The 13,412-nt window shown below is 42.3% G+C and overlaps 1 protein-coding gene across 2 annotated transcripts in view; it reads right to left on the bottom strand.

Annotated features, from left to right (window-relative positions):
• LOC121292663 overlaps positions 1-13,412 on the bottom strand; it is a 188,692-nt gene that overhangs the window by 52,746 nt on the left and 122,534 nt on the right. For both annotated transcript variants that reach the window (XM_041214933.1, XM_041214925.1), the window contains 4 exons: positions 11,960-12,790; positions 9,643-9,776; positions 2,529-2,693; positions 388-543 (listed from right to left, as the gene is read on the bottom strand). In XM_041214933.1, the coding sequence (XP_041070867.1) occupies positions 388-543; positions 2,529-2,693; positions 9,643-9,776; positions 11,960-12,790 (1,286 nt within the window). The remainder of the gene's footprint in view (positions 1-387; positions 544-2,528; positions 2,694-9,642; positions 9,777-11,959; positions 12,791-13,412) is intronic.

Raw genomic sequence — 13,412 nt, forward strand, 5'->3', positions numbered from 1 at the left:
GGATCATGTGGAGCATAAATACCAACTTGGATTAGTTGGACTAAATAGTCTGTTTCTGCGCTGCAAACTTTATGTACAAATAGTACTGGGAAGGTACTCAGCCACTGTAGAATTGGGTATTATGGAGTAAGAAATACAAATCCAACAACCAGATCCTACAAGCCCCACTGAAAATTGTCAGGGAAAAAAGGCACAACAATTAGGAAAAGAGAATGCAAAATACTGCAGGTGTTAGAAATGTCTTTAAACTTTATTTGAACAAAAACGCAATGGCCACCCATGAGCAGTACTTAACTTATTCAAATTACTCTTTTTTCCAGTTATGTTAAGCTGATGGCCATTGGTGATACAATCATAACATGATTCACTTAAATTATGTAGTAATACCTTCTCATCTGTTTGGGCAGCAGGGAACGCAGGTACCTTATCCCAGGTTATCTTTAAAGTCCATTTGGCCTTATATCCAAAATCAAAGTACCTTTTTATTGTTGTTTCTAATCTCTGCGTTAGGTTAAAAAATTCATTACCATATGTTTTGTATTCCTATAAAATAAAAGTGCAGTGATTATGGAATGTACATTATCTCATCCAAGATTATTACTATTCTGCTCTGTCACTTTCACCCTCTTCTGCTTAAGATAGTTAAATATGAAATATCTTTTAAGCTTGAGTTGTGTCTTCAGGTTGTACAGTTTGTGGTAACTCAAGCATATCAACCCTTAAGGATCATGAACAATTGAACATTGTTTCCCCTAAGCCTTCCCTGCTCCAGAATAAATAATCACATACTCTTCAACCTCTTCTCATCACCATGATACCTTAAATTGATATCAATTTAATTATTCCAATTGTTATGTTCCCATCAAGACTTTTATTTTTGGAAATCCAAAAGCCAAGGTATTTACTAAAAGAATGAAGCCACAAGATTCACAGTTTAAAACAAAAAATAATTTTACTGCACAAAAATCAAAGAACATGATAATTAATAACTGCATTCTATCTTAAGTAGTCAGTCATGTTAAGTATATTAAAAGTACAATAAACACTGTTACTTATACTTTAAACTGAGCTCCTTAACTCAACTTTCCTTCTATGCCCATTTGGTTTATACTTCCAATAAACTTAAGCCAGCTATTTATCCAACATTGGAAGATTGACCACTGATTCAAAGATACATATAAGGGCAGAGGTTTCTTGGTCCTTCCACTTTCTTGCAGCAAGGTATTCTTTTCAAACCTCCTCCAATCATCTCACAGTTATAGATTCCTAGCTCAACACAGGTGTTGTTAATGTCTTAAGCATAGCCACATTGGATCAGAACTTAATTGTCACTTATAAGAATTAATTCCAACTAGCATAGATTTATTGTGCAAAATTAAGTTATTTGGCTCCATTTCTAATGGTCATTTGACCTCTTGTAGCACTAGTGCCACGTCCTCAGGTCTAGATTCCAGCAGCTGACATTCCTGGTCACCTGCTCCCAATTCCTTCTGAGGGTGGTTTTCCTATTCACCCATGGGTCCTTGGCATCTCTCCTCCTATTCACCTACACTGCTGATGCCTCCAGTGCCGCATCCATCTCCATGGATCCCTCTGCCTGCCTCTGTGCTCACTTTGCAACAATTTACATTGCAGCAATCTTTTTGTACAGTGTCCCTTTCAAATCAGCTTGCCTTTAGGAGGGTATGCTGCTATAGCACATGGTCAGTAGGGGCCTGTTGCAGAGCTTATGGACAGCATTCCAGAGCAGACATAGCATAGCAGCCAGCTCGATAGTCATTCAGAGAGGTGAGCACATGTATTTTGCATGTTGCTCACCTTGATCTGAACAGGCATGGGAAAACTCATGACTTGTGAATTACAACCCAAAGAATAGGTTCATACAATTTCCAGTCCTTAGATTTTACAATACAAGCTAATATTTCAGTGCACTATTGAGGGAGTGCTACACATTTGATGGTGTTATCTTTTGAATTAGACATTAAACTGAGACCCTCCCTATTCTATGTAAAAGATCCCATGATACTATTCTAAGATTAAGGGAATTTACTGGTATTCTAGTCAATATTTATGTCTCAAAAACACCACTAAAACACATGATCTAGTCAATTATCTTGTGGCTGCTTGTAAGATGCTTTGTATATTAGCTGCCATATTTCAATATACTACAGTCATGAGATTTCCAATATACTTAATTGGCCATGAAGCATGTTGTGACATTTTGAGAATGAGAAAAGTATTATATTTATTACAACTTCATTCTTTTTGAGTTGTTCACAAACTCTGAAAATCATAACAAATCTATATTTTCAATTATTTTGTTGGTTGGTAACTGGTGCATGAATCTAGTTTCACAGGTATGCTTAGTAGCATATTCAGGCAGTGTTTCAGTCTGTCAAAGAAGTCACCCTACATTTTACTTACATACTTACACCTATTTTTCAATATTTTCCAGTAATCACATTTATCTAATTTAATTCCACTGATTGACAATATAAATTACTATCATTGTTCAATAGTGATTGTACCTGATAGAAAACATTTCCAACACTGCCTGAGAGGTCTGCATCACTCCAGAATACTGCAATCATAGGTGGTTTAGAACTTGCAGTAAATCCATTAACTGGTGGATTCGTATAAGAGAAAATCTCAGTCTCCGATGATGGAAAAACAATCACGCCATTGTCTGTAAACTGCCAGTCAAAATAAAAATTTTTTTAATAACTTAAAAAATAGCATAATTGTATTGCAGGGGGAAAAAAAGCTGTATCAAGGCAGTATAAATACCAGCAGAGTCCCACAAAACATCTGCAGTCAAATGAGTACACTTAATCAATTCTAGCATCGTATTCACTCCACACATTCCCTCCCTCTCCCCTGACATTCCATCCCCCCTCCCATGCCACGCCTTCCCTCCTGTGCCACACCATACCATGACACGCTGTCTTTCCCATTCTATTCCTCTTGTGCCATCCCCATTCCACCATACTATGCTCCCCCCTCCCATGCCATCCCACCTAAGTGTTCTGCTCCCCCATAATGTCCCCCCCATGCCATCTCCCCACCACTTCCAATTCTTCCCCCCATCCTCTCACATGTTGCCCCACCCTATACTGTCCACACACCACCACCACCCCAATATCTCCAGCAGGATAACTTTGTTGTTGGGCTCCCCTCACCTTCAGCTGCACTTTTTCCCCACCAACCCACCCAACCCACAACTGCTGCCATCACCAACTGTTGCCAGCTGCATGTGCATTACCCGCTGCAGTCCTCCATGCATCCTGCATGCCTCTATCTGCATCAGGCTCCACCCAAGAAAGCAACTCATTAACTGATCAGAAAAGTGAGGACAGACAAAAAAACTTTCTATTATTATTATAGGTGAGCAGATTTCCAGGGCACCTTGATATGCTGAATGAACATCCTCTGCCGTTTGTGTTCTCGACATTTACATATACAAGAAGTGTCATCAGCTGGAGGGGCTCGAACTCCAGATTTTGGAGTTTAGGCAGCAGCTGCTGTGAGGCTGAGAGCCACATGAATAGCCTGTTTCAGGAAGTGGTTATCTCACAGTTTAAGTTGTTAGAGAAGGAATGGGTGACTGCCAAACACACAAGGAGGACCAGGTAGATAATGTAGGAGTTGATATTCAAATCTGAACACTGACAAGGGCAATGTTTTCCTCTGGGGAAGTACAGCCAAAGTCATGGCCACAGCAACACTGGTAGCTCAGCTACACAGGGCGGGAGGAGGAAGGACAGGAAAATGATAATGATAGAGGATTCAATAGTTAGTCAGCGGACAGTGTTTCTGCAGTCTCCGACATGATTGCAGGATGATGTGTTGTCTCCTTGATGCTAGGGTTAAGGATATCACTGAGCGGCTAAATAAAATTGAGTGGGAAGGGTGAACAACCAGAGGTCACGGTCCATTTTGGTACCAAAGTTATAGTTAGAAAGAGTGATGAGATCCTGAAAGCAGATTTTAGGAAGCTTAGAAAGAAATTAAAAAGGAGAACCTGAAAAGTGGTAACCTTCAGATTGCTTCCAGTGCCATGCAATACTGAGTATAGAAATAGGAGGATAGTAGAGATGAATATGTTTCTGGAGAATGTGTTCAGGTTGGCAAACTGTAACTAGTGGAGTGCCACAGGGATCAGTACTGGGACCTCAACTATAGGACATTCAACGACCTGAATGAAGAGACTGAAATGTATGGTAGCTAAATTTGCCGATGACACAAAGATAGGAAATTATGTTGTCAAGAGGACATAAAGGGTCTATATAGGGATTTAGATAAAATATATTATTTAAATGGAGAGACTGCAGAATTCTATGGCACAGCGGAATATGGGTGCTCTGGTACGTCAATCACAAATTGTTAGTAAGCAGGTTGCAGCAAGTAATTAGGAAGGCAAATGGAATGTTGGCCTTTATTGCAAATGCAATTGAGGATAGAAGTAGAGAAGCATTGCTACAGCTGGGCAGGGCCTTAGTGAAGTCACATCTGGAGTACTGTGTACAGTTTTGGTCTCCTTACTTAAGAAAGAGATATAATTGGGTTAGAAACAGTTTAGAGAATGTTCACATGACTGATTCTGGGATAAAGGAGTTATTTTATGAGGAAAGGTTGGACAGGCTTGGCTTATATTCATTGGTCTTTAGATGAATGAGAGGTGACGTTACTGAAACATATAAGATCCTGAGGGGACTTAACAGCGTGGGTGCTGTGGGCTTGTTTTACCTTGTGGGGGAGTCTAGAACTAGGGGACACAGTTTAAAAATGAGCATTGTTCCATTTACGACTGAGATGAAGAAATTTTTTCTATCAAAGTGTCGTTAGTCTGTGGAATTCTTTTCCCCCGACAGCAGTGGCGGCTGGGTCATTGAATATATTCAAGGCTGAGTGAGATAGATTTTTGATTGACAATGGAGTTAAGGGTTATGGGAGGGGCAGACAATAAAGTGGAGTTGAGGTCACAATTAATTAAACATGATCTTACTGAATGGCAGTACAGGCTAGTTTGTCTGTTCTTGTGAGAGATGTTACAGGAAGGAGGGCTTTAGATTCCTAAGGCATTGGGACCAGTTTTTGGGAAGGTGTACCCTGTCTAAGATGGATGGGTTGTTGCCTCAATGGGGCTAGGATCAATATCGTCACAGAGAGGTTTGCTCATGCTGTTAGGGAGGGTTGAAACTGACTTGGTAGGAGATATGAACCTGAGCATAAATTCAGAAGGAACAGAAAAAAAGCTGGAAATGGAAAGCTGAAAACTATGAGTGAGTGACATAGAAAATGGGGGCAGGAGTAGGTCATTCGGCTCTTCGAGCCTGCTCCGCCATTCAACATGATCATGGCTGATCCTCTATCTCAATGCCATACTCCCACTCTCTCCCATACCCCTTGAAGCTTTTAGAGTCTAGGAATCTATCTATTTCCTTCTTAAATATATTCAGTGACTTGGCCTCCACAGCCCTCTGGGAAGGGAATTCCACAGGTTCACCATCCTCTGAGTGAAGAAGTTTCTCCTCATCTCAGTCTTAACTGGTCTTCTCTGTATCCTGAGATTGTGTTCCCTTGTTCTAGATTCCCAGCCAGAGGAAATATCATCCCTGCATCCAGTCTGTCCATCCTTGTCAGAATTTGATATGCTTCAATGAGATCCCCTCTCATTCTTCTGAACTCTAGTGAATACAGGCCTAGTTGGCCCAATCTCTCCTCATACGACAATCCTGCCATCCCAGGAATCAGTCAGGTGAACCTTCATTATACTCACTCTATGGCAAGTATATCCTGTCTTAAGTAAGGAGACTAAAACTGCACACAATACTCCAGGTATGGTCTCACCAAGGTCCTGTACACTTGAGGTAAGACATCCTTACTCCTGTATTCAAGCCCTCTTGCAATAAAGGCCAATATTATATTTGTCTTCTTAATTGCTTGCTGCACCTGCATGTTTGCTTTCAGTGATTGGTGAACAAGGACATCCAGGCCCCTTTGTACATCAACATTTCCCAATCTATCACCATTTAAATAATACTCTGCCATTCTATTTTTCCTACCAAAGTGGATAACTTCACACTTATCCACGTTATACTGTATCTGCCATGTATTTGTCTACTCACTCAACTTGTCTAAGTCACCTTGAAGCCTCTTACTCATCACTCACTCATATTCCCACCCAGTTTTGTGTCATCAGCAAACTTGGAAATATTACATTTGGTTCCCTCATCCAAATAATTGATCTATATCGTAAATAGCTGGAGCCCAAGCACTGATCCCTGCAGTACCCCACTAGTCACCACCTGCCATTCTGAAAAAGACCCATTTATTCCCACGCTGTTTCCTGTCTGCTAACCAATTCTTAATCCATGAGTATGAAAGGCTGAGGAAACAAAAGCTAGAAAACATACAACAAAGGAGTTATTTGTGATTAAAGGTATATATTTTCATGGAAGGAATCTACTGAATAAGACAGATGAGCCAAGGGGACAGACAGATGTTTGGAAGAATCATGTCATTGATACTGAACTATGGCTTAAAGAGGGGCAGGAATGGCAACTCAAACATTCTTTGTTACTGGGTTTTCAGTCAGGATAGGGATTAAAATGAGTGGAGGGCTGGGGGAGGTTGCACTATTGGTTAAAGAAACAATCACAGCTCTGAGGAGGGATGATAAATTAGGAAGATCATCAAATGAGGCCATGTGCATTGAACTGAGGAACAAAAAGGGACAAACACGTTGCTGGGGGTATATGATAGAATCCCAAGCAGTCAGGGGAAGGTAGAAAAGTGAACTTGTAGACAAATTTTTGAGAAGTGCAGAAACAATAGTAATGGTAGAGGATTTCAACCACCTTAACATTAACTGTGATGAAATCAGTATAAAAAATATAGAGCGTACAGAACTTATAAACAACATTCTGGAGAATATTTTTAGGTAATACATAGCAAGCTCAACAAGAGGAGCAGCAGTTTTGGAACTAAGTTTAGAGAATGAAGCTGAGCAGGTGGAAAATATCAGTGGGAGAGATTTTTAGTGGTAGAGATCATCACAGTATCACAGCATCTTTACAGCGCAGAAGAAGGCCATTCGGCCCAACGTGTCTGCACTGGCTCTCTAAAAGAGCATTCCAACTAGTCGCACTGCCCTGCCTTTTCCCAATAATCTTGCACATTCTCTCTTTTCAGGTAGCAATCTAATTCCCTTTTGAATAGCTTGATTGAACCCATCCCTTGAGAAGGTGGTGGTGAGCTCCCTTTTTGAAGCGCTGCAATGTAGGTACATCCAGAGTGCTGTTAAGAAGGGAGTTCCAGGGATTTTGACCCAGCGACAGCAAAGGAACAGTGATTAATTTCCAAGTCAGGATGGTAAGTAAGTTGGAGGGGAACTTCCAGGTGGTGGTGTTCCCATCTATCTGCTACCCTTATCCATCTAGGTGGTAGTGGTCATGGGTTTGGAAGGTGCTGTTTAAGGAGGCTTGGTGAATTCCTGCAGTGCATGTTGTAGAAGGCACACACTGCTGCTACTGTGCGTCAGTGGTGGAGGGAATGATTGTGGATGTGTGACTAGTGGGCATGGATTCAAAGTAATTGGCAAAAGGAGTAAAAATGATGTGAAGAAAAAAAATTTCACCCAGCGGGTGGTTGGAGTCTGGAACGGATTTTCTCAGAGGGTGGTGGAAGCTGGTTCGATCGAGGTATTCAAAAGGGAATTGGATTGCTATCTACAAAGGAAGAATCTGCAAGGTTACGAGGATAAGGCAAGGCAGTGGGACTAGGTAGAATGCTCTTTCAGAGAGTCAGTGTGGGCTTAATGGCCGAATGGCCTCCTTCTGCACTGTAAAGATTTTGTGACTGCAGGAAGATGTCAATTAACTGGATAGGTGGGCAGAAAAGTGGCAAATGGAATTCAGTCTGGAGAATATGAAGCAATAGATTTGGAGAAGGCAAATGAGGCAAGATAGTATGGAATAAATGGTAGGATATTGAGAAGTGAAGAGGAACAGAAGGATCTATGTCCATAGATCCCTGAAGGTAGCAGGAAATGAAGGTAAGGTGGTGAAAAAGTCTTACAGAAACTTTCCTTTATTAGCTTAGGCGTAGAATATAAGAACAGGGAGGTTATGGTAGAACTGTTCAAAATACCAGTTAGATCACAGCTAGAGCACTGTGTGCAGATCTGACCATTGCATCACAGGAAAGATGTAATTGCACAAAACAGGTTGCAGAGGAAATTTATGTGGAATGGAGAATTTTAATTATGAAGAAAAGTTGGATAGGCTAGAGTTGTTTTCTATGCAACAGAAGAGGCTGAAGCGAGATTTAACTGAAGTGTATGCAACTACGAAGGGCCTACATAGATGGGATAAGAAGGGTCTACTTCCCTTAGCAGAGAGGTCAAGAACTAGGGGGACTTAGATTTCAAGTAATTGGTAGGATTAGAGGGGAGTTGAGGAGAAATCTTTTCATCCAGAGGATGGTGGGGTCTGGAGCCCACTGCCTGAAAGGGTGGTAGGGGGAGAAACCCAAATTTTGTCTAAAAATTACTTGGATAGGCACTTGAATTGAAAAGTGGGATTAGGCTGGGCAGCTCCTTTTCAGTTGACACAAAGAGAGATGTATAATGGGATAAATAGCCTCCTTCCATGTAATAAATGTTCTATGTTTTCAATGGGTTTGATTTTACCTGGAGCCATCCCCCCCCACCCCACTCTCTGGTTAAAAAGCCATGGGGGGCGGGGTACAGGGTGGTAGGGGAGCCCACCCAGTGGAAGAATGACTGCCCCATTACTATTTAACAGCCAACTGTTCATGAATAGACTGGACGTGGGACTTTTGCCCTCCAGGGATAGGAAGTCTTGCCTCAGGAAGCTGCCAGCCAATCAGAGGCTAGCCGCTCTTCATTAATGGCACCGCCACAGGTTACCGTGGTCACTGCCAGTACTAAACCCGGGCTTGAGAAGGCATCAGCGATGGAAGCGGGCTTTGAGTCTTTGGGGTCTTGCTGGGGCCAAACTTGTTGGCCATAGCGAGGGAAGTGGGAGGCTGGGGTTTGAAAGGCCATTGGAGGTGGGGGAGGGGAACCTGGAGAGATAACACTTTGGGGTTGGGGGGGGCGAGGAGGGCACCTCCAATGGGCCCATGAGCCCATTAAGGAAGGACCTCTCTGCCAGCCACCAGCACATGCAGGGAAACCTGCTGGGCTGGCTGCTTGGTGTGGGGCTCCCCCACTGCCAGGTAAATCCAGCAGCGGTGAAATAAGACCCTTAAGTGAGCAATAATTGCCCACTTAAAAGTCTCAGTTGGCCCATTGGTGGGCAGGTCACCCAATGGCAACCCCATTGTTGATAATTATGGTGGAAACAACAGCGAGCAGGTAGGTGGCAGAACGTGCACCCTGTCTTCAAACCCACCTGCCAGGTAGTGTTAAATCCAGTTACATGTTTCTATGCAGATGCTCAGTTGGACATGATTCTCTCTGGCAATGTATAATTGATGCACTGTGTTGCTCATCTGCTCCATTGTATTAGATATTAATTACTTTTATGCTTGTTGTACCTCTGTCTCATGTACATAAATGTTTATATTCAATCTGTGGTAACAAGAGCTTTAGTTAAAGCCATTTCCAATACTTACATAAAGCAAAGAATACTGAGTGTTCCCAAAAGGAAAGTCAATCTCTGGCTTAAAAACAGGAGACTTCACATCAGGACTAGTTGCTGTCAGTTTTTTATCACCAGCTTTCTCTCCATATTCAAAAAGTCTGTCAGCTAACCAAAAGTAAAAATATGTGAATGTGAAATTAGAGAAACATTTTCACTAAAAATGCTAGAAACTTAATTTTTTAAAATTAATTCTCAAGTTATGGATGTTGCTCAAGTTATGGCAAGGTTAAGATTTATTGCCCATTTGTAATTGCCCTGAGAAGGTGATAGTTGGAAATTTCCTTGAACCACTGCATGTTGCTTGCTTGCCCACTTCAGAGAGCAGCTAAGAGTCAATCATGTTGGTGTGGAACTTAGACAATTGTACAGCATTTGTTCCATTGTGTCACGCCCATTCCTGTACTCTTTCCCTATAGCTATGCAAATTTTACCTTTTTAAGGAGATCTGCTCCATTGTATTAGATTTGTATTACTTTTATTTGTATTACTTTTGTATTACAATTTGTATTACTTTTATGCTTGTTGTAGTGAACTGTAGCTCAGTTGCTAGCAACTGTTGCCTCTGAGCCAGAAGGTTGTGGATTCAAGTTCACTACTGGACAAAAATCTAAGCTTATGCTATAGTACAGAACTGAGGGAGCTTTGGTGGTATAAATTCTCCACCTTAGTGCTTCAAGTTTCCCATTATGAGCAATGTGGGCAGGAATACATTTGCTGTCATGGCACATCCAGCTCAGGAAATCAGGGACAAGCAGCTGGTGACTTTCCATCCACTGGACACCTGTGATTTATTTCTCCAGATGATTTGTCACATGCGCAGGACGTGGAGTCACGTCTATTGATAATTCAGGCACAAATGTACCTCCCTCATGATCTTATGTCTATTAAAATGGAAAATAATGGTGAGGGGCATGCAGCTAAATTTCCGATATGTACTTCTATACATGGAACACTGAAAGAGAAAATTTACCCTATCATCACTACAATGGAGTTAGTGGGCTGAATTTTCCATGTATTGGGCTGGATTTTATGGGGCCCCATGATTCCTGCCCCCAGCTAAAAAGTTGTGGGGGGTGTGGGGTCGGGGGCAGAGCCCACCCACCGTCCTGGTGGCTGCCCCACAACAATTTGACCCTGGGAGCAGCATTATGTGCTTTTAAGGTAAGACTTTCACCACTTTCTCAGGAAGAAGTCTTGCCAGCCAATCGGATTGGTGCCAGCTCTATAGTCCCAGCGGCGTGAGCCAGGAGTGGTGGCCACACATGGGATTACAGTCAGTCCCCAATGCTGAGGAGCCCTGGTAAATCCAGGGTCAGAGTTCCTCAGCAAGGAGCTGAGAGTTTAAGGTGGGATGACATTGGGAGGAGAGTGCTTTCAATGGGCCTAAGGGACCTGCAAAGAGAGTCTTCCTCTGCCTCTGGCTTTGCCTGAAAAGAGCCCATACAGCTAAATTTGCTAGGCTTCCCGCATAGCCATCAATAGATCCAAGGGCAGGCCATCTGTCACCTTGCCGCCCCCTGTAAGATTTCAGTTTGGGGGTGATCATCAAAGCCACTGCTGGAATTTATGTACATCGCACATTTACATAATATCCAGCTCACTGAATATTTCTGTCTGTCTGGATCATTTGCTGATCTATAACCTGACTTCACACTTACTGGGTCAATTTTCTGGAAGATGACAAATTAGTTGGTGCCTCTGGTTTTGCCATCCATTTAGGGACAGCGAACTAGTTGAGAGGGAGGGAGGGTCAATGAGTGCATGGACAGCTTCCATAGTAGGTGGTGTGTCAATGTGTTGCCGAGGTGAAAACCTCAAAGTAGGGTGGAACAAAATGACTGTGAGAAAGTACTGAGGGGATCTGCAGCCATCTCTGCAGCATGAGCATTCTCTGTTAGAGCAGTCTCCAGGAGCTACTATTATAAAGGCAAGCTTCTGCCTGTGAACATCCTCAGTCATGCTGTGTGCACCATTAAACGGCCAGATTGCATCTTATTTTCATGCTGCTCCAGTCTCCCACTGTGAAGCTGCCCTCCTCTGAGTAGCTGATATTCTGGCACAGCACGAGACCTGCATGACACTCTCAAAATTCCACTGCCCTTGGAAATCATGTGGGAACTTGTCGGGGATCCAGCTCAATGCATTTTTCTCCAATTTTGCTTACTCCCATACCCCAAAACCCACCTTGAGGGTCCTGGTAAAATTCCAAAATCCCACCCCCACCCACAAACCTCGGAGTTTCACACCAAACTTCATTTCAGTTCACCATTGATAATGGCAGTACTTACATACTATAATAGGTTCAGTTGTTTGGACAGTTGATGGTATAGTAATTGCAGGCAAGGTGGTGGTGCTTGTGTGCACTATGGTAGTTGCAGTGGTTGAAGTCGTCAAGGTAGTAAAAGTAGTTGTGATGATTGGTGTGGTTGTCAGAGTTGTGGGGACTGTGGTTGAAATATTTTTGGGTGTTGCAGTTGTGGTGGCTGAAGTAGTTGTGGAGATTCCTGTGGTTGTAGGACTGACTGTTGTAACTGCAGGAACTGCTGCTCTAGTTGTACTTGTTTCCATTGTTTTTGTGGTTGACGTAACTCCAGGTGTTGATGTTGTGATGGTTGACGTAGTTGTAGGAATTCCTGTGGCTGTAGGGCCAACTGTTGTAGATATTGTAACTGCAGGAACTGCTGCTCTAGTTGTACTTGTTTCCATAGTTTTTGTGGTTGATGTAACTCCAGGTGTTGATGTTGTGATGGTTGACGTAGTTGTAGGAATTCCTGTGGCTGTAGGGCTAACTGTTGTAGATATTGTAACTGCAGGAACTGCTGCTCTAGTTGTACTTGTTGCCATCGTTTCCTCTGATGTTGTTATTATAGTGGATTTAATTACAGTTGAGGTTGTTGCAGCAATAGAAGGTACAGTGCTTATTTCTTTAGTAGCACTGGTAGATGCATGATCTGATGTTGGAACTGCTGGTACTGAGGTATGCTTTTCAGTGGTAAAGGTTTCAGTGGTAGGTGTAGCTGTGGTGCCATCTGTTGAGGGTACAAGTAATGACGTAGGACTAGATGTTTGATCGGCTGATGCACTTGAAGTACTTGTTGAAACGGTGACTATGGGAAGACCTATAGAAGCATTCAATTGTATAATGACTTTAATATAATGAGACATCCAAAAACATTTCCAAATACAAGACAATAGTTAAGGGAAGTTAAGGCTCTGCTCAACGTTTTGAGGAAGATTTTGAAGCTTAAGGGGGGCTTAAATGGGCAAAAGAGTGGAAGGTACTAATTGGGAAACTAGAGGAGAAGATTGCAGAATTAGGGACTGTAGGGGGATGTGTAGATGAGGATAAGGGCAACAGCGGCGGTTGTAAAAGAAAAACAGTGGAACTTAGAGTAAACTACTGGAGGTGAAAAAGACATAGCTGAAGGATTGAAAGGTAGCAAAGGTGAAACAGACACAGAGGTAAATGATGATTCAGAACTGGAAGAACGCAGTCTTGGTGATGACCTGACTGCCGTTTGAAACATAGTGCATGACATTGGTGGGGGTAGTTTATCTGCTGTCTAACAGTAGCTACAGTGTAGGACAGAATATGCTGGAAGAAGTAATGGAGCTTGTAAAAATGGTAAGGCCATAATCATGGGCGATTTTAATCTACTTATAGATTGGACAAATCAGATTGACAAAAATAGCATTGAAAATGAGTTTATTGAGTATATTTGGAACAATTTCTTTGCACAA

The sequence above is a fragment of the Carcharodon carcharias genome, chromosome 2 (genome assembly GCF_017639515.1).
Source record: "Carcharodon carcharias isolate sCarCar2 chromosome 2, sCarCar2.pri, whole genome shotgun sequence".
Classification (NCBI taxonomy): domain Eukaryota; kingdom Metazoa; phylum Chordata; class Chondrichthyes; order Lamniformes; family Lamnidae; genus Carcharodon; species Carcharodon carcharias.